Source organism: Phycodurus eques, chromosome 18 (genome assembly GCF_024500275.1).
Source record: "Phycodurus eques isolate BA_2022a chromosome 18, UOR_Pequ_1.1, whole genome shotgun sequence".
NCBI lineage: Eukaryota > Metazoa > Chordata > Actinopteri > Syngnathiformes > Syngnathidae > Phycodurus > Phycodurus eques.
In genome coordinates, this window is record NC_084542.1 from 9,789,738 (window position 1) to 9,809,063 (window position 19,326).

The 19,326-nt window shown below is 41.3% G+C and overlaps 2 protein-coding genes across 9 annotated transcripts in view; one reads left to right on the top strand and one right to left on the bottom strand.

Moving 5' to 3' along the window:
- Positions 1-2,939, top strand: part of rgs6 (regulator of G protein signaling 6) — a 67,442-nt gene extending 64,503 nt beyond the window's left edge. For all 4 annotated transcript variants that reach the window (XM_061704864.1, XM_061704865.1, XM_061704866.1 and 1 more), the window contains 2 exons: positions 786-839; positions 1,609-2,939. In XM_061704864.1, coding sequence (XP_061560848.1) covers positions 786-839; positions 1,609-1,659 — 105 coding nt within the window. In that variant the 3' untranslated portion in view covers positions 1,660-2,939. The remainder of the gene's footprint in view (positions 1-785; positions 840-1,608) is intronic.
- The window catches only part of lama2 (laminin, alpha 2), a 159,554-nt gene continuing 142,732 nt past the window's right edge, over positions 2,505-19,326 (bottom strand). For 4 of the 5 annotated variants that reach the window (XM_061704863.1, XM_061704862.1, XM_061704860.1 and 1 more), the window contains 15 exons: positions 19,155-19,205; positions 15,132-15,283; positions 13,432-13,608; positions 12,032-12,215; positions 10,204-10,284; positions 7,595-7,707; positions 7,266-7,359; positions 7,076-7,171; positions 5,858-5,938; positions 5,668-5,745; positions 5,523-5,601; positions 5,289-5,420; positions 4,829-4,959; positions 4,520-4,739; positions 2,505-4,093 (listed from right to left, as the gene is read on the bottom strand). In XM_061704863.1, coding sequence (XP_061560847.1) covers positions 3,933-4,093; positions 4,520-4,739; positions 4,829-4,959; positions 5,289-5,420; positions 5,523-5,601; positions 5,668-5,745; positions 5,858-5,938; positions 7,076-7,171; positions 7,266-7,359; positions 7,595-7,707; positions 10,204-10,284; positions 12,032-12,215; positions 13,432-13,608; positions 15,132-15,283; positions 19,155-19,205 — 1,830 coding nt within the window. In that variant the 3' untranslated portion in view covers positions 2,505-3,932. The remainder of the gene's footprint in view (positions 4,094-4,519; positions 4,740-4,828; positions 4,960-5,288; positions 5,421-5,522; positions 5,602-5,667; positions 5,746-5,857; positions 5,939-7,075; positions 7,172-7,265; positions 7,360-7,594; positions 7,708-10,203; positions 10,285-12,031; positions 12,216-13,431; positions 13,609-15,131; positions 15,284-19,154; positions 19,206-19,326) is intronic. The other variant, XM_061704861.1, reaches the window with a different exon arrangement.

A 19,326-nucleotide genomic window follows, 5' to 3' on the forward strand; every position in this document is an offset into this window, starting at 1 on the left:
TAAAAAAAACATCCAGACGTATAGGAAGTCATTTAATGGCATACTGTATGTATAGTAGGGAAAAATAATAATAATAATAAAAGACGTCTAACACAGCCACTGCGGTTTTATTAGTCTTCCAACTGTATACATGTTATCCCTCTTGGAAATGCCGGACTATACATTATGTACTTCTTTTAGTTTGACTATTCATCAGTTAGTTTTTTTAGTCTATTCATCTTTTAATGATTTTAGTATAGTTAACTGGGAAGGCTGGCAGTGGCTTGAATTGACTATAGATCATGGGTTATTCTCCCATTTGCGTAAGAAGGAAAAAAAGCCATATGTAGTTCAATTAAGAAATGACATGATGTACAGACACACTGAACCCCCCCCCAACATTTATAGTTTTAAAACATTTTAATGAAAGAAAAAAAAACACTACGTGTAGTACGATATTTTTTAAATGGAATGACATGATGCATTTTCAGGCGTTTTCAAAAATGTATTGGAAGGCATGTAATTGTATGTGTCTTTAGTCAACTAAAGACACATACACAAAAACAGTAACATGACTACATGACGCATAGTCAGGCTTTTTTTAAATTATTATTACCTGTACATTATAGTAAGGCATTTAAAAAAATAGACATGTATGCTTCCTGCTGCACGTGGTGCCCCTTTTTCGTGTTCAGGTGAGTCTAGCTTCGGCCAAACAGGTCTTCGACATCTTTGCGGTTTCCGTACTGTGACATTTAATCTGTAGTTGTGGTTCCCCTGTCATATTGATCACTCTCTTCCTGCAGCTGGAAACGGAGCAGGGCCGACGGACCTCGCTGGAGAAGTTCACCCGCAGTGTGGTGAGTTGTTTTTTTTTATTATTCAACCTTTACAACTATGATAATGGCAGCAGCAACAACAACAACAACAAAAAAATCACTTATAATTGACTCTTTTCTTTTTTTATTGAATGTTTAACACTTCCCATTATTATGCAGTTGCTAATAAATCACAGACTACCGCTGTATAGCAGTAGCAATAATATACTTCACACGTTGCATAGATATCCCCCAGTTACCGTGCAAATAATGTGAGCACTACTGTGACTTATATTGCAGCAATCTGATTGGATGCTACTAAATGCCATTCATTGCCATTTAATTGCGCTGTTTTCCTGTCTATTAATTCACCTTTTGGTATTTTTGCATAAATATGACATGTGGAAAAGCCCCAAAATATAAACAAAAATTCAAATATGAGCTGCCTTTTGCTTTTGTTGTATGCGAAATATAATTATTGTATTGGCTCATTAGATTGCACACGTGCAGCTCTTGTAACGTCGCTTTAGTGGTCCAGGATCGATTGGTTTCTAATTCTACTGATACATACCCACACAAACGTTTACTTCTCCAGCTCCTGCTATTTCTCTGTGGAGAAAGCCTTTCCTTTTCCCGCTGGTTTTGATTAATCACTAGCTGTGCTTTAAACAGTAGAAGTTGTTGTATGCAAAGCATGATTGGACCTGTTTGGAGCATTAAAAGCGGATGTCCATGTGTGTCATTGCAGTAAGTGTTTTGTGTAATTAAAACTTTCATTTTACCTCCATATGACATTGTGTCTTACCTGCAGGGCAAGTCACTGACTGGCAAGCGCCTGACGGGCCTCATGCAGTCGTCCTGACGAGGTCTGGACTCGGGCACCCACAGGAGCTGCGGAGATACCGTGGCGTGAGCGTGTGCGTGTGCGTGCGGGAGGCCATGAGGGCGCCCGAGTTTTGGACCTGGACCGCCATCGTGCTTCGTAACTCTCTAAAGCTGTGTTAAAGAAGGCCGGCAGCATGCAATAAATCATCTGAGCTGACTTCGGGACAGCAACGTGACAGTGCAGAGGACAAAAAATAAATAAATAAAATAAAAATGTACAAAAGAAAGCGGTACTCGTTCAAAGCACAAAGCTGGGCTCTATCTCCACTCACGTTTATATGGTGGCGAGCTGCCAAGGCTATCCGTTTCCTTGAATTGATGTAAAGAAAATGAACTTTGGGTTGACAACTTAATGAGATTAATGCTGGAGTTACGTCACCCATCACCATGGTGACAGAAGATATGGCGGCTGTGATTGACAGGGAAAGTATTCATGCCGACTGCCCACTCTGAGTGGATCTGGTGGAACATTGCATAAACAGTGAAAGTAAAGTGGGGAAGAAGACAACTTAAGACAACTCTCTTTACAAAACTGTAATACTTAAAATGACACATGACTTGATACTTTCCAATGTATTGAAATCTTCCAAACATTCCACTCCATGCAGCCACAGCTTCAAATGTAACTCTCCAACCATTCTTACGTAAAGAAGAGTATGATAATAAAAGAGGAATGCGCAAGACAATGATTTGATCTATTATTATGGATGATATCAAAAAGCGGGTGATTTTTAACTGGGACTGGATGTATTAAATACTGTACTGTAGTGTTTATGGAGGTAAGACTATCACCTTGAGTAAAAACAGACTAAAATTCCTCTTTTTAGTCTCACGTGATAAAAATGCATTAGTATTAATAATGTAAAGAAAATTCTACTCTTTGTTATTTTTCTTTTTCTTTTTTATGAACCAAAGTTTTAACAAGTTCTAAGAAGCAATAGCGTGCCAGAAACTCATTGCTGTTGCAGCAGCGCCACCTGCTGGTAATTAACTGAGATAAAAAAATTGTTATTACAGTAGCCAGAAGATGATTAAGCCCTTTTCTTTTGTTACTAAAATTTAATGATTATCACAAACTTTTTAAAGGACAAAACAATATGTATTTAAGTATAATTCATGATTGCATTTCTCACACGGTTGTACTACTTTATAGTGAGGTACATGGAGTCAAGTACAATTTATCAAATGTGGTTCCTACTTTATTGGGCTCTCCTGCTCAAAATTCAGATGTCCTCACATTCCTGTGGATGTCTGTGTCTGCACATTTATAGTGAAATCCATATTTATATATCTCTATGTTCCTATAAATTCAACAGAAACAGAAAATTGTAATCATCCCTCAAATTAACAAATAACATTATCCATAAGGGCCTGCAGTATTGCATGTCACTGAACAATCAAGCAAAGCTTTTCTCATTTGTGTAGCACCTTTTTAAAAGTGAATGCTCAACAACACAGCAAGAAACAAGCAGTATTCAGTCTTAAGCTCTTTTACAGTGAGGAAATGGCGACTCAGAAAAGTGTAAGAAAAGGAAGGGAGCTTGACTGATGACAAAAGAACAGAAGTGACATTTAAAACAAATAGAAGCCAAGTTACACAGTTACAGTATGAAATATGAGGAAATGGAGGGCGATAAGACATGACAAGCAATATGAGACAATGTATTACTATTGTAACATTCATTATGGTTTTGTTTTACAATTACAAAGCATGTTTCTTTACTGATTGTGTCGAGGTTGATTCAAATTTTAGGGAAAGCTCTTATTAGGATACACCACTGCAGAATACAAACACAATAAATGTTTGGTTGTATTCATACCCCTGAACATTATATTTGTAACGGCACAATATTTGATATAACTCAACTCAAATTGGTCAAGTGGTCAGTTGGTGTATCCAGTAAAGTGACTTACATTAGTTTAACTCGGAAGTTAAATATGCCAGCAGGTCAAAAATGATCCCAACGATTCTACGTATGGTAGATTTCATGTTAAATGTAGATTTGTAAATATTTGTTTGTTATTGTTTTTGTAAAGTTTGTTGTGTTAATGTTTAGATTTTGAATGGTAGATTTAATGTTGGGGTGAAAGTACATTAAAGTAAAGAAAGTACATTATATTACACTTTGGTAAGGAGCCATTACATATTTATTGTCCAGACTGCACATTAAGCTGCATCAAAATCAGTGTTCAAAACCTTTGACCTTTGAGTCCATTTAAAAACGGCAGAGACGCTTAGAGGGTCGGTTGTTACGCAGCGATGGCAGGACACGAGAGCGGTTGGACTCCTGTGACTTCCAGAGCCTTGTTGAAGTGCACCTCCATGACCTTTGAGGCTTTGACGATCTTCAGGTTCCTCATGCAACCTCTGAAGGACGTGCGGCCGGACAGAGCTGCCTGATGAACACCGTCTGGACAAGACGTGCACGACGGTCACTTGATACTGAACGTCTTCAACATGCATGCAACTTATTAAACATTACACTGCACTACTAAATGTCATTAGGAATTAAAAAAGATGTCTTTTTGGGGGAAAGAGTTGTTAAGTGATAATAAATTCAGATTTTATGGTCGCCTTCTGTGGTGGCATGACAAGATCACACTACTTCAGATGCTCATTTAGCTCAAGTCTTATGAGATGCCTCACGTGATGACGTCATGTTTTCAAACTTCAGGGGCTTTCAACTTTAGTGGGTGCACTGTAGCTATATAGCAAATGGCACCCGTTACCAGTGCGAGCCACATCTGAGTTTAACATTCCGCTGCACTGTACTGTGGTGAACTGAACCAAGTGTACCGCTTAGTTTAAATGTGACTTTTGTGTATTTGCTTCAGACCTGGGTAGCCTCCCACGTAGATCGGGTCGTTGGTATCGCAGGTGTTGGACCGTGCGTCGGGACTCTGCGCTTGGCTCGTCTTCCCATCCACCAGGAGCTCCACCCTGTGGCGAGCCTTGACGGCGACGACCGTGTGCCACCGGCCGTCACAGAAGCCGTCGCTGTCGGACGCGTGCATCGCCGTGATGCGTCCGGCGCCGTTGTCAACGTGGAAGAGCAGCTAAAAGAGGGGAACGGCCGTTGTGGGTTCTCATCAATTATCTGGGCACTGTATCACCTTCTTATAAGGTCTCAATTGATTCATCACACCTGGCCCTGAACAATCTCTATACCAAGTCCATCGTTGCCTTGGTTACTGATGGTCAAAAGGACGCCATTGGTTCTGCTGGTTCGGAACTCCAATCCAATGGACACGTCGAGACCCACTCTGTAGCTGGAAACTATACAGGGAACGAATGATGAGTCAGTTGCAGTAAAAAAAATAAATCCTTAATAGTATTAATCAGTACCCAAAGAAGCAACTCTCAGTTTAAAAAAAAAACGTTGGTGAGTACTGAGTACAATATCAGTTCTTCCCAAGTGATATTACTTAAGTCTCCTTATTTGTTTTTGATTGCTGATCACTAAGCAAACCAAATACACAACAATAATCCGTTAATAAACAGTAATCGAAAAAACAATTTTGCAATAAACTTTTGTTGTTATATTATTCGCTCAATCTATGGAATAATCAATAGAATAATGGATTCTAAAAACATTTAACAGCGACCTGCTTTCAAGAAGCCCGTTCCGTCAAAATAAGTTCCCGCCTCAGTGGCAGCAAAGCATCTTCCGACCATGCGGCCGGACGTTGGCGTCGCCATGTCGAGCTCGAAGTCCTCAGTGAGCGTCTCGGTACGGCCTGGGACAAGAGGAAGCGATTACAATTAATCAACTGACACAGAACAACTAAGATGCCTTTGGCATATATTTTAGGACCTTTTTAGTTGAAAAGCGTTCTTACCAGTAGCAGCAGCCTTTGTGCTGACAGGACCTCCAACCATCTTCAAGCGCCGTATGCACCCGTTGATGCTGTAAAGAATCTAAAGGCAGAGAATTGATTTCGTACATTTCTCATGTTTTTTCATCATATTTTTGCTTTCCATTACCGGTCCGATCCTCTTGGTGGTGTAGTTGTGCGGGAGACCACCGACATACAGCACGCCCACCACGTCCAGCAGGTCAGCCTGAAAATCAAATAACCGCAAATGAACATGACACATGGTTATGGATGCGTCAATTTCGTAACAAAATGCATCTTTGGCATTACCACTGGTAATAAAATAAAGAATGATGAACCTTTTTGGGGCTGATCATCTGTTTACTGTATCGCCCATCCACCACCAGGAGAGCTCTCTGCTTGCTGCGAGCCACGCGGATCTGAGAAAATAATAAAAAAAAAAAATAATAATTACAGAAATGGCCATCGATATCCACTAGTTGCCAACCATTGGATTTTATCCATTCCAATATGCAAGTAGATAATAATAATCATAGAAAAGAAAAAGGAAGGAATTTGAAGGACTGAATTTGACATGTGCATTATTTTTTTTTCATGCAGACCGGAAGAGAACCAGGTTACGTCCATTAGCCTTTTACACCAAATGTCCAAACTACGGCCCGGGGGCCATTTGTGGCCAGCCATATACGGAAATCAACAATTGACACGGCAGTGTCGTTTGGCTGCATTGTACTTCTTAGGTCAGTGAGTCCCAACCAGTGTGCTGGTGCACACTCGTGTGCCGTGAGCACTCTTCAGGTGTGTCGTGGGAAATTATAAATGTTTACATAATTTCTCAAATAAATATTTATTTACAAGAAATAATCTATCTTCGTTCATGTATTTATACCTTTGAGGCATCGTGACAGACAAGAACAAATAAATGCTCTTCTATTAGATGGCAGGAAGTACAAACAATGCACGATGATGAGGGATTCAATTGGAAATACAGTCACTACTTCAAGTTTCTCTAAAGAGGGCAAAACTAAGGTTCCTTGTACACTATGCGTGCGCGCGCACACACACATTTGCCTTCATGGACCGGCAGGGTTGCTACAGTCTGTGTCTCTGTCGGTCTATCTATCAGTTAAGAGTCTTTAGAGAAGTGCACTGAGAATGGTGTGCTTGTTGATATTTAGGTGGCTATTTTGCATGTCAAGTCTGCTCTACGTTGCTCATTCAATGTGCCTTAAACTACACTAAAATTTCAGTTATTTCTTCATGTTGATGACATCATTCTGTAACTTGTGTGGCGTACATTACCACGTAATGGGTACGGTTAAGCTAATGCTTTTTTTGTACTGTGAATAAGTGATATTCCTGCCACTTGACAGCTGCTGAAAGTAACTAAAAAGTTAACTTTTTCTAACTTAGTTACTTTTTAAATCAAGTAATCAGTAAAGTCACTAAGTTAATTTTAAGCTTGAGTAATCAGTAAAGTAACTAAGTTACTTTTTCAAGGTAACTGTGGCAACACTGTCTCAATGAAACCACAGCCGAGTGCGCGGCTGTCCCACCTTATGCCAGTTGCCGTCATTGATGGAAAAGGGGACGCATCCAGATGTGTTGCCGTGACCGAGGTCATAACCCAGGCACACCTGTCCATCCTTGATCTGCGTCACCACAGAGGAGCAGATGACAAGCGCTTAGTCAGTGCTATTATCTCTGGAAACATGGCCGCATGAAAACAAGCATTCCACATGACACCTGGATGGAGACAAAGTCAGCGTGGTTGATTCTGGCCATGTAGAGAACGAGTCCTGACTCCTCCTGTGTTCTCAGCTCAAACTCCAAAATCAACCTGTAACACACACGACGGACACATTTAGGAAAACAATAGCTATCGAAAAGTACACTTACTAATAGTAAGGTTGTCTAGAGAATTAAAGTTATGTTAAATAGATGTCTAAAATAAACTTTAAATCCCAATCCAGGAAAAATGCAGATGTAGGAAAGATTTGTTCACATTGGGAGCATTTGTCACTTCCAAAAACCTGCACACAGTGTCGTTGATGCTCCTGCTTCTGAATACAAACCTCTCTCTCACTTTGGCGTCATCAAACGCGAAGCTCATGTGACTGTTCCTGCTCAGTCCGAACTGGTAGGCCTTCTCCAGAGCCACAGGGGCCACAGCCGAGGGGCACGAGTCCTGGAGATTGGACTAAATATGTCATAAACACACGCAACGATGGCAGTATACTGACTCTCATGTCTAGAGCTACAGCTATGTCTAGATTGCTCAATGTATCTCTCTGACAGTGTCAATCAAATACTGTATGGGGTCTTCTTAGAGCCAGTAAAGTGATCGACATACTGTAGTGAGTTATTAAATGCCTGGTTCGGTTTTTCTTTTTCTTTCCTCTCACATATCAAAAAGATTCAAAAGTTGTAGTTAAATCTGCGGCCAGTAGATGTCAGTGTTGCAATTCAATAATCTATCATTTTAAATCATGTTAGTTTTTTTCCTCTCATCTTTATCAGTTTGCAAAGTGTCCCACAACCCGTGTTCTCCTTTCAATTTGTCAGTGATTTGGTTTTATTTGTCTTATAATTTCATGCACCTGTGGCCACAAAAGCGAAGTGTGCAGAGTCTCTGTCCCCCTCTGCCAGGGGAAATCTGCTTCTTTCTTGACAACTGCACCACATTGTTTGTGGTATAATAAAAAAATACAGCAGACTATATATGGCGGCACGGTGATGACTGGTTAGAGCGTCAGCCTCACAGTTCTGAGGACCCGGGTTCAATCCCCGGCCCCGCCTGTGTGAAGTTTGCATGTTCTCCCCGTGCCTGCGTGGGTTTTCTCCGGGCACTCCGGTTTCCTCCCACATCCCAAAAACATGCATTAATTGGAGACTCTAAATTGCCTGTAGGCATGACTGTGAGTGCAAATGGTTGTTTGTTTCTATGTGCCCTGTGATTGGCTGGCAACCAGTTCAGGGTGAACCCCGCCTCCTGCCCGATGACAGCTGGGATAGGCTCCAGCACGCCTGTGACCCTAGTGAGGAGAAGCAGTTCAGAAGATGGATATATGGCACCTCAAAATGTTTCCGAATGAGAACACCAGGAGTTGCAGTTTTTCAGTTTGTATGAGTGCGAGGATCATATGGTAGGCATGCGGGTGTGAGTGGCCAATTGTAATTTGTTTGCAATTGTCAATTACAGTTATGTGCAGCGGTGCCACTCTGGGTGCGGCGGGCCTAACTGTGGGGCTACATTACACAATAACCGCCCTCACATCGACTTTCTCCACCCCATGACATGCTCAGCTAGGCTGGGCGAAGAATCACTTTCGAGTTTGACGTGAGTTTGTGATAACTGGCGCATAATTGATTGCTCGGTATCGGTGGGACGGTATTTGTGTTTGGCAATGCGCCACATACAGACAGTGAAGTGTTTTAAGTGCTGCTCGAGAAGCAAAAATGCACATCATATCCTTTTCAACCTTTTGAATGTTACATTTGCTCTCTTAATACTTGTGACATGACCCCACCCTCACCAGACTCCTCATGTCTAACCTAACCATCACCCTCAAAACTCATTCTTTCCTCCTATATTTCCACCTACAAAGTTAGCGACACTATTTGCGCGTGTGTGTGTGTGTGTGTGCGTGCGTGCGTGCATGCATGCGTGCGTGCGTGTATCTTAATCTCCTCTGGTCTCTTGTTCTCTTTCAAGTGAAGACATTCCCCACACGGCGACCTTGCTTTGTTACCGCCGACACTCACCTCTTATCATGCTCTGTCTTCATATCCGCTCCTGCTCAACCTCTGCCTTTCTTCTCTTTCTCCGCCTCACCAGACTCCATCTAACAAAAGAAGCTCTCTCGCTCTCTCCCTCTCTCCCTCTCTCTCCTTCTCATTCTTCCATCTGCTCCCTCTCCTGTGGCTTTCCATTAAGCCAACAAAAAAGCGCAAGGCGCTGTGTTCAGAAAGTGTCCTTTCCTCCTCCTCTTCAATGGCCGAGGCCGTCATCTTCTTCTTCTCCTTCTATCCTCTTTTATTCTCCTCTTCCTCCCTCCTTTTCTCTCATCTCCTCTGTGGCTTTCCATCGGGCTAACAATGGGAAGATGGTCCTCCATTCAGAGCGGCTAGTCTTTTCATGGAGGTCACGCCGATAGAATGTGAAGTCATTAAGTCGGGACTTGGTGTAAGTGTAGGTACGCATGTGTACTGTGTGTGTGTGTTGCCAGCAAGTTTCCTTCAGAGAAGAGACTTATTATAAAGTCGAAATGAGCCACTCTTACAGGCTCCAGGAGTTATTATCTTTAGCCCAATTTTTTTTTTTACTTCAGAGAAGACCACTCAGACTTGTTGCTCATACTGTAACTGAGCGCTCATTACAAGCCTTAATACTGTTTTAACCTATTTTCCATCTTTGAGCTGCAATTGTGTAAAGTTTAGACCACGTGAGATGATTCAAGTGATGTGATTCACTTTGGCCTGCACATGCATTTTTTTCTATTTGTGGATAGGATGATGCACCACTGGAATTTCTACCCACACAAAAGAAAAATAGGTACACCTGGATCAACTATGAATGAATCAGTAAAAAAAGCTGTATTCCCCAAAATGCTTTTATATTTTGAATCCTTACAGTACTACTTGAAATCTTTCTGTATAGTCAATTGTGTGCAAGTGTGTATACCGTATCAGCAGTGGGCGGGGCTTCAGCAGAAGTAGGTGTAGCAGTGGGTGTGGCAGCAGGTGCGACAAATGCTGTGGGCTCCTGTCAGTCATCAGGGGCGGGAAGGAGGGGGGATTAATGGCACAGCCATGAAGCGCATGTAGCCACTCCAATCAGCAGCAGCGTTAGCCATGCAATGATGGTTAGAATGCAATTCAGCTCCTCCCTGTTGTGACGATATTTTCTACGTTACTGTGACAAACGCCAAGAGTTGTCTTAATAGTTAATTTCCTAGGCTACGTTTACGCTATGGTCATACGACAGGTCCGTTTGCTCAAAACGTAGTGCACTGATTTGGGCCAATACAGTATGCTTGCCGTCCCAGTACTGAGTAGTAAATTTTGATACGCCTGATCACGTACTGTCAGGTTTAGTTGCGTGTACCCCGTTTTACTACCGACAACTAGCTGACTGCCGAAGCAAATGTTTTGACACTTAAAAAAATCTATGGCCATCTATGGCTATCAAGGCCTGTCACATTTGCACATCTGCGATTGGCTGGCAACCAGTTCAGGGTGTAGCCCGCCTCCTGCCCGATGATAGCTGGGATAGGCTCCAGCACCCCCGTGACCCTAGTGAGGAGAAGAAAATGGATGGATGGATGGACGTTTGCACAACCCGTCCCTTACATTGTCTCGCGACCATCCCATTTTGTCCATGGTGGCCTGAGACGGAGATGCCGTGGCCGCTGGGAATAGTGTAAATGTAATCTTACAAGAAAGAGGACAGACTGTACAGAGTGCAACCTTGTTCGCTGTCAACCTTGTCGACTATCAGCTGGTGGCCAACTGTAGTTACTCCTTCGCTAACATGGCGCTCCGAACATGGTCAACATTTTAATTACCTCCATGAGCTCTTGTTAAGTGTCCTTGGGTACCTTGAAAGGCGCTGTATAAAGCCAAGCTAGTCTTCTTCTTAGTGTTTTAATTAATTTCCAATTGATTATTTTATTAAAAGGGAAGAAAATTCTAAAATAAAATATTTTTGTAACTATAAATGCATTCAAAAAAATCTTAGAATACTAGAATAATATTCTTGGACGAAACTACTGAGTGTTCCAGTGAGCTACTGAATATCAAGGTTTTAACCGGTGATGTAACTACATGCCAAGGCTTAAGGTTCAAAACAAATGGCTGACTGTCTAACCCCCTCTTAGCATTGTGGTTACTGCTTTGGCTCCTGCAGGCCCATAAAGAATAGCTGGCATGCACAGTTAGCTGGCACATCAGTGTGACTTTAAAGCACACGACCGGCTGCTAAAGAGGGAGTTTAGTGGCTCAAGGCTAAAGGGACAATAAAGAACAGATAATGGGCTGTACAAGTGCGGCGTGATGGAGCGCTAAGCTAACACAGCAAGGCCATGGCTGTATTGCATCCCTCACAAATCGGCGTGTGACTGAGAGGATGTGTTCACATTTGTTACGACACTCAAAGTAGGGCGCATAAAGTAAATGAATGGCTCCTGTATCCTTTAGAAATCTGAACAATTGTGTTTACATATTTTCACCATCTATTAACAGACCATTTTCACAGCTAACCCCGGCCACCTACTATAGCGGTCCATAATATTGGTGGACCAGCAAGGACACTTTCCACATTGTGTCAGCGCTAACATTAAGTTTCAGAGTTATGTGCAGTGTTTGTCCGAACTTTGCTGCACGCTAAAATTATCAGACACCATATAATATATAAAATATGGTATATCTGATATGGTGGTAGCGGAGTCCACAATATTGTTCCCTATTGCTTTAATATTAACATTAACATGTCTTCAGTTGGAATCACTCACAGCAGGAAGTACAGGAGGCCATGTAACAGGTACAGCAGTCGGTGCAGGCCGGTCAGGTTTGGCTGCATCTATTTCCTTCTCCGCCTCTTCTGTCGGATAAGGAAGAGGAGGGAGCGGGGCAAGGCTGGGACACTGGCCGATTTCAGCATTTTCAAAGGACACCGCCTGGGAGAAGTCTGACACTCTGTGAGAGGTACAAGAAGCCCGATTAAATAAGATCAGTTCATTTAAAACAAAAAAAGACACAAACGGATGCATTAGAATGACCGAAAAAAAGAGTAAAGTAAATAACATAGTGTATTTGTGCATTGCCGTATTCCACCATATATGAATTTTCGCTTATCCTTATCATTGGCCTTCGTCTACTCATTTGCTGTCCTTTTGCTTGTGTACCTCCATTGATTTCAATCAAACAGTATCACACTTGGTTCGTTCTGCCTCAGTTGGTGTCATTTAGACATTTCAGGGTTCCAACACACAGATTATGTTTTGGTTTATTTTTAAAACAACTGTTCAGTCTATTGCGGCGATTAAATTTTCTGAGCAAAGCAGAATGGGGCATTTACCAAGACCATGGTATAATACTATGTGCTCTCAAACCAAAATTGTAACTGATCTTCCAAGCGCCTTAAAAAAACATGGATCGATCTATACATATATTTTTAGATATGAATAGTTTTTTTTTGTATTAGAAAATAAGAGCTATTGTAACAGTCTTGGAAACATGAATATTTTCCAAACAGTAGTTTCCATTTTCCATACTTTTCCAGACCTGCAAATTTATAAAATCAAATTCCATACTTTTCCATACATTCCATACTTGCGCAGGAACCCTGGACATTTGCATTTGTATATTTGCACTTCCTCAGAACATAATCATTCAAAATCTCAATTTCAAATTCCGCTCGGCTATACATGCAAAATCAATAACATGTACAGGATAACGCACGTCAAATCTGCATGGGTGTTCAATGGTGATATACATAAAATAGACAGCCAGCCAGTCTGGAGGACGAATGAGGGACAAGGACGCATCACATGGGGAGGAGATGGGTTAATAGGGGTGATGTGAGGTGAGAGAGGGACAATCAGACACAATGAGAGTCATGAATATGTTTATGCAGTTGGGCAGATCTATTACTGCAGACCAGGCACGAAGAGACAAAGACGGTATTGTCATCGTTATCCTGAACGGTGCCCTGCTGGAATTTCATGCAGCAGGGTCAAGGTGAGCATCTTAAGTCTAATGAAGTGAAGTGATGTGATCAATTGGGCCTTAATGAACATCAAGATATGTCAAAATAAAAGACAATTCCAAGTATTTAATGCAGTGACATGAAACCATGGAGGACTAAAGAAATACACATAGTTTTTGTTGACGTGGCTTTTGGGGTACTTACACAGCGTTGACCATGAGATTCCAAATACATCCTTGGAATGGGACGTTGGCCCTGTTGGATGTCTGCTCCACATCAGCAGGAATACCACCGAGGAACACACGCTGCAAGCTGATTGGCTGGTCATTAGGAAGCGGAGCCTCTCTTTTTGCCTCCTCATCCACTTGAACTGCAAAAGATCTGATGAAAACACAAATCAGCAATATATTGAAAGAAATGAAAGAGGAAATAAAGAGAGATTATATCTTGACATATTTCTATATGAATGAAGTCATGGCACTGTAGGAATATGTGAAAAATCTGAAATGTATTGATGCCTCTTTTGCTGATGCGATGGAGTGTCTTTGACACTTCAACTGCCAGTTTGTAAGATATATGGACACTATTATATCCTACCCCAGCTTTTGTGAAGACGTGTGTGTACCAACTAAGACATTTCGCATGTTTAATAACAATAAGGCGTGGTTCACTGCCAAACTTCACCGACTACACTAAGCTAAAGAGGACGCCTTCTGTGTTCATTCATCACAGTCTGGTTTGGTGCTGCCACAAAGAGGGACAAAATCAAACTAGAACGGACAGGCAAGGCAGCTGAAAACAAATTATCGGTACCCACCTACCAACTCTTGAGATCTTGCACGCTGCCAGGACTAAAACCAGGTCACACAAAATTCTCTTGGACCCTCTACATCCTGGAAACCACTTCTTCCAGCTCTTTCCCTCAGATAGGCGCTATTGAACAATGCAAACTAAACCCAGCAGACATTCCAACAGCTTCTTCCTTCTTGCCATTAACTTCTTAAACAGTTAACTGACAATTTCATTGCAACATACTGCCAATTTGGCACCTCTCTTTCGGGAAACTTTTACATTATTCATATACTCACTGTTTTATCACGGCACACTATTTGCATTCTGATGTGGATTACTACTGGCCACTCATGTGTTTGAGAATTCTCTGCACCATTTGAACAGTCGTCACTGTACCAGATCATTGCACTATTAGACACTTTAAATTGCTCTAAATTGCTTCAGGACTCTATCATTTGCAGAATTGACATTATATCAGTATCACGACACTAGTGGTACACTTTCATTGCTCAATGACTTGCCACAGGTGTTTTTTATGTCCAAAATCAAGGGTGTCAAACTCATTTTTGTCGCGGTCCACCATGTAGTTAATGGTTTGTCTCGGAGGGCCGTTATGGCTGTGAACCCATATGACTGTATGATCGCCTCATATACACAATTTGATGGATAGCTACTTTTGAAAATCAGGAGCCAGTGAAAATCGTTCACCTACAGTATTATTCAATTTATTTTAAAAGGGGGATTGGTTACAAAAACTGCTTGCAATATGTCAATATTTTTAAATTTGAAGAAAATTTGCACTTTTTCTACTTTATCAAGAAACACAAAGTCGATGCACATGATTTGGTGTCACGGGCCACATAAACTGATGTGGTGGGGTTGGATCTGGATCCCGGGGCAGTGTAAATATGTAACAGAGCTAAAATAAGATTAATCAAGGCCACTTACTCAACCCTGACTCTCGATTCTTCATCAACTTTATTGGTCTAAGTCGTCCAAATAATTTTGTGCAAATGGTGATTTTATATCAAAGTGAGCAAAAAACAACAACAACAACAAAAAAAAACAGCGTAACAGATTGGGGAAGACACGCAACACCTTGGCTCACTAACCTGCCAGGTAATCTCTCGATACGCAGCGAGTGCTCTCTACCATCACTCAGGATGCCTTGCTCGGGTCGTCTGATGACACGACGCAGACTGTGGCTGCCCGTATACACCAACACCTCCAGGGAGCCTTTGTTCAGCATCACTGAAAGGAAGGGCTGAGGGAGAGAGGGCGGAAGGAACTTCATTAGGCCATGATATCACATGCATTCAATACACTGGGGACCACAAGATAGTGATCAAGATGAAATGGATCAATTTCAACAAAAAGCACAACACTAAAGAGACAATTTGTTTAAGATTGCTTACACGTTACAGCCACTTCCTAAGAATAATAATATCTCAGCACAACTTTTAAGTTTGTTCAGGTTCATTCCTGTTTTTAGTTAGCAGGAATAAACTACAGAACCAGTTTTGAGGAGGGGTGGGACAATGGCAACAAAAATAATTTTTTTTGGTGTGCAGATCTGAATTAGAAAAAAAAAAAAAGTCAAAGTCTAATGCCCACCTACATCAAAATTTAAATTAAAAAATCTAATTAACTGTGCCAGACTCAAAGCACCCACAACCATTTAATTCATAACATAAATTCAACTTGTCCAGCTGAATGCCGACGTGCGTTAGACCTTTGTGGAGAAGCCAAGAGGAGAAGAATGGCTGCAAAATGCATGTGGACCAAGTGGGCAGGTAGAGGGGCGTGAGGGCTGAAGAGCGCAGAGGCAAAAGGGGAGAGTGGCGATGAGTGTGGGTTTATAAAGCGAAATCCGGGGAGGCGGAGGAGGAGTGGAGAAACTGGGGAGGAAAGGATAACAAGAGATGAGAGGATCGCTGAGGAGAGGATAATAGGGGGACGAGATGAGAGGGCAGAAAGCAAAACAGCAAGCCAGAGAGAGCGAGCGAGAGAGAGAGAGCGAGAGATGAAGGGAGCATGAGAAAGAGACAGACAGAAAGGTGGTAGAGAGCAGTGGTGCAAGGTCAGGCTCATTTGAATTTTAATTCACTGTGTGCCAGAGGGCGAAGTGGGAGACAATTTACCACTTGAAAATGGAATTTCAATTTGAGGTCGGGGGACAAATTGAACCGAGATGTAGCTACAACATGCCTCTCGCTGTGCTGCCTGCACGCACACGCGCACACACACTTGTCCCACGTTCAGACAAAGACTCACACTATTACACATGAACTGACGCATAGATTTGCACAGTGAGCGGAGAACACGTACACACACAAGCGTGAAGTCAAACACTGACATGCTTGACGAAACCTGCACACTAACCACATTTGTAGGAAAGAAAGCACAGTCTCTGCTGTCTTTCATACATCACACCTTCCAAACAGCTTTTGAACTCAACACAACTAAACTTTATTCAATAACAACCACAACGGTAACAAAATGCTGTACAGTTCATGTAAGCCTACATAAGAATGTGTCAGAGTATTGGTTTAAAATTCCTGGTAGCAGCATGTGTCTGGTGCGCCTTTCGACAATTTTGTAAATGTCGATAAGAATCATGATTTTACAAGATTTATAAAGGAAGAAAGTTTTTACTTACATCGTTACAAATGTACAAATGATGACAAAAAGAGCAGAGACGTCAATTAAATCCAGTAAGTGAATTACTAGTATCAGCCTTTAAAATGTGAATAGTAGGCATAGACAATTGATGATGACATTTGCTCAATTGACTCAGAAAATTAATGATCAATCAATTCAATGTTAATCCAAATATACATATCATGAGTAAAATGTTTTAATAATAAAAAATTAATGCTTTGAACAAACAACTGGCGTAATATTATTCTCCTTCAGACTGATAACTAGTTGAGACTGAATCAACCCTCGCCTATGTTAGTTAGAGGCAAGCAGTAATCTCCATTTACCTCAGATTATTCTAAAATGAATCTACACATTTGACAAACAGAATTATAAACAATCACTTAATTGATTGATTGATAATCATATGCCAATACCTATTTAATATGACACTGAATTTCCTCCCGATCCTGTTTATGGGACTGTTATTGAAGAATAATATGGCTCTCAAAGGAACAGTATGGATTTTTTTTCTTTTGCTCTAAGGTTCCCCCTATAGTTGTTGAGTGTAATTTTCTTTTAGAAATCCATCCATCCATCCATCCATTTTCTTTACCGCTTATCCTCACTAGGGTCGCGGGCGTGCTGGAGCCTATCCCAGCTATTTTCGGGCGAGAGGCGGAGTACACCCTGAACTGGTTGCTAGCCAATCGCAGGGCACATAGAAACAAACAACCATTAGCACTCACATTCACACCTACGGGCAATTTAGAGTCTTCAATAAACCTACCATGCATGTTTTTGGGATGTGAGAGGAAAACCGTAGAAAACCCACCCAGGCACAAGAACATGCAAACTCCACACAGCTGGGGCCGGTATTTGAACCCCGGTCCTCAGAACTGTGAGAAAGATGTGCTAACCAGTTGGCGACTGTGCCGCCGACCGTGAGTCCATTTGAGCCAATTATTTCCTGGGAAAATAAACACTACAACAACAGTGGAAAATGGAAGAAAAGTAGTGTGAGTTAATCAGGTAGGCAAAAGCAGTCTTTTGTGAGGTACTGGACGTACTGAACATTCTGATACCCTGATGTCGATTATTTTTACTTTTTAATAAGTGTGATAAGTACAAAAACAATGGTGGTAAACAGGAAATAACTACTGTCTGACTATTTTTAGTGTGCACAGACACAATATGAGACATGTCTTGGCTGCTTCACCATAATTGAAACTGACACTGTTGTTTTAATTAAGGTAACATTTTAAAGTTTCATCTCAGTTTCTGAATGTATCTCAACCTTCTCCGTTGCTTTACTTTGTCACTTTTCTCTTTGGCCACCTCCCAAAATTAGTTTTTCTTCTCTACCCAACCTTCGTTCTCATGCAATACTGTATTTTCTTTTCAAATTGTGTTGTGCCCTTCAAAAGAATCACTTTCACCTCTAAATCCCCTCCATCTTTTGTTTCGTGTTCTCTTTCCTCTGCTGCCACTGCTCTGTCCCTCTCATACACATCCATTAGTCAGGGCCAAGTTGAGTTGATGGTGTTCTCAACCTCGCTTAACCTTTCCACACACACAGATATGCGCACGTACACATACACGCACACACCTACACACACACACACACACACATATACAAACACACACACCGTCCCTTTCAGCGTTGTTAGTAAAAATAGATTTATGCACCCAACAACCAGTAATGATGGATAAACCAGAGGTAACCCTTTGTCCTCAAAACCACATACACACTCGCTCACTCTCGAACACACACATACACACACACACACACACACACACACACACATGTACACACGCACGCATGCACACTTTGCATTCACGTCAGCTGAATCACACATGCACCCACAATGTTCACAGTGACATTCCTGTTCTGCTTAGTAGCACAATTGCACAAGTTTAGATTTTTATTATACAAAAATATGATCTAATATACTGTATATTTAGAATGTCATACATATAATGTAACAATATAAGCAAATAATATTTCCTGTGTCCTGGGACCCGATATTCTAATGAGCAACTTTATTTCAGGGCACATAATACTCCCACATTAAGCACCACTATTTATTTACTATATTAGAAAACATAAGCAACAATTATAATTATAGTCGATATGTTCACACTAAACAAACAATTCACCGTACAAGTAAAACTATGATTGTTTGGTGCACATTCACATGTGCGCATACAGTATAATGAGCACTGTCGAAACCCAAGTGAAACCTCATTAGGCAATGAGATTGCAATGATGGCGAAGTCATACACTTACTGTAATAGGTGGTGTGTGTTTGTGCGTGTGTGTGTGTGCATGTGTGTGTCTGTGTATGTGTGTGCATGTTTATGGGCATCTATGTCAAACCCGTGTTTCAGAAAAATGGTCCATTTGCCAACAAATGCAAATCTCATTAAAATGCACTTATGCATTCACTTAGAGAAAGCGTGTGCACGTGCGTGTGTGTGTGTAATAAACTCACCTCTCCTGATTGTCTGCGTTTCCTCTTAGAGATGACATTTTTGTTACGGACCTGCGGTGAACAATATAGCTTAGTTTCCTAAAACCTCTTTTACAGTATATGAAAATCTATTATAAATATATCAGTGTGCCTTATGACCAGCACAGTGTAATGGTACTTTGTGAGAATGTTT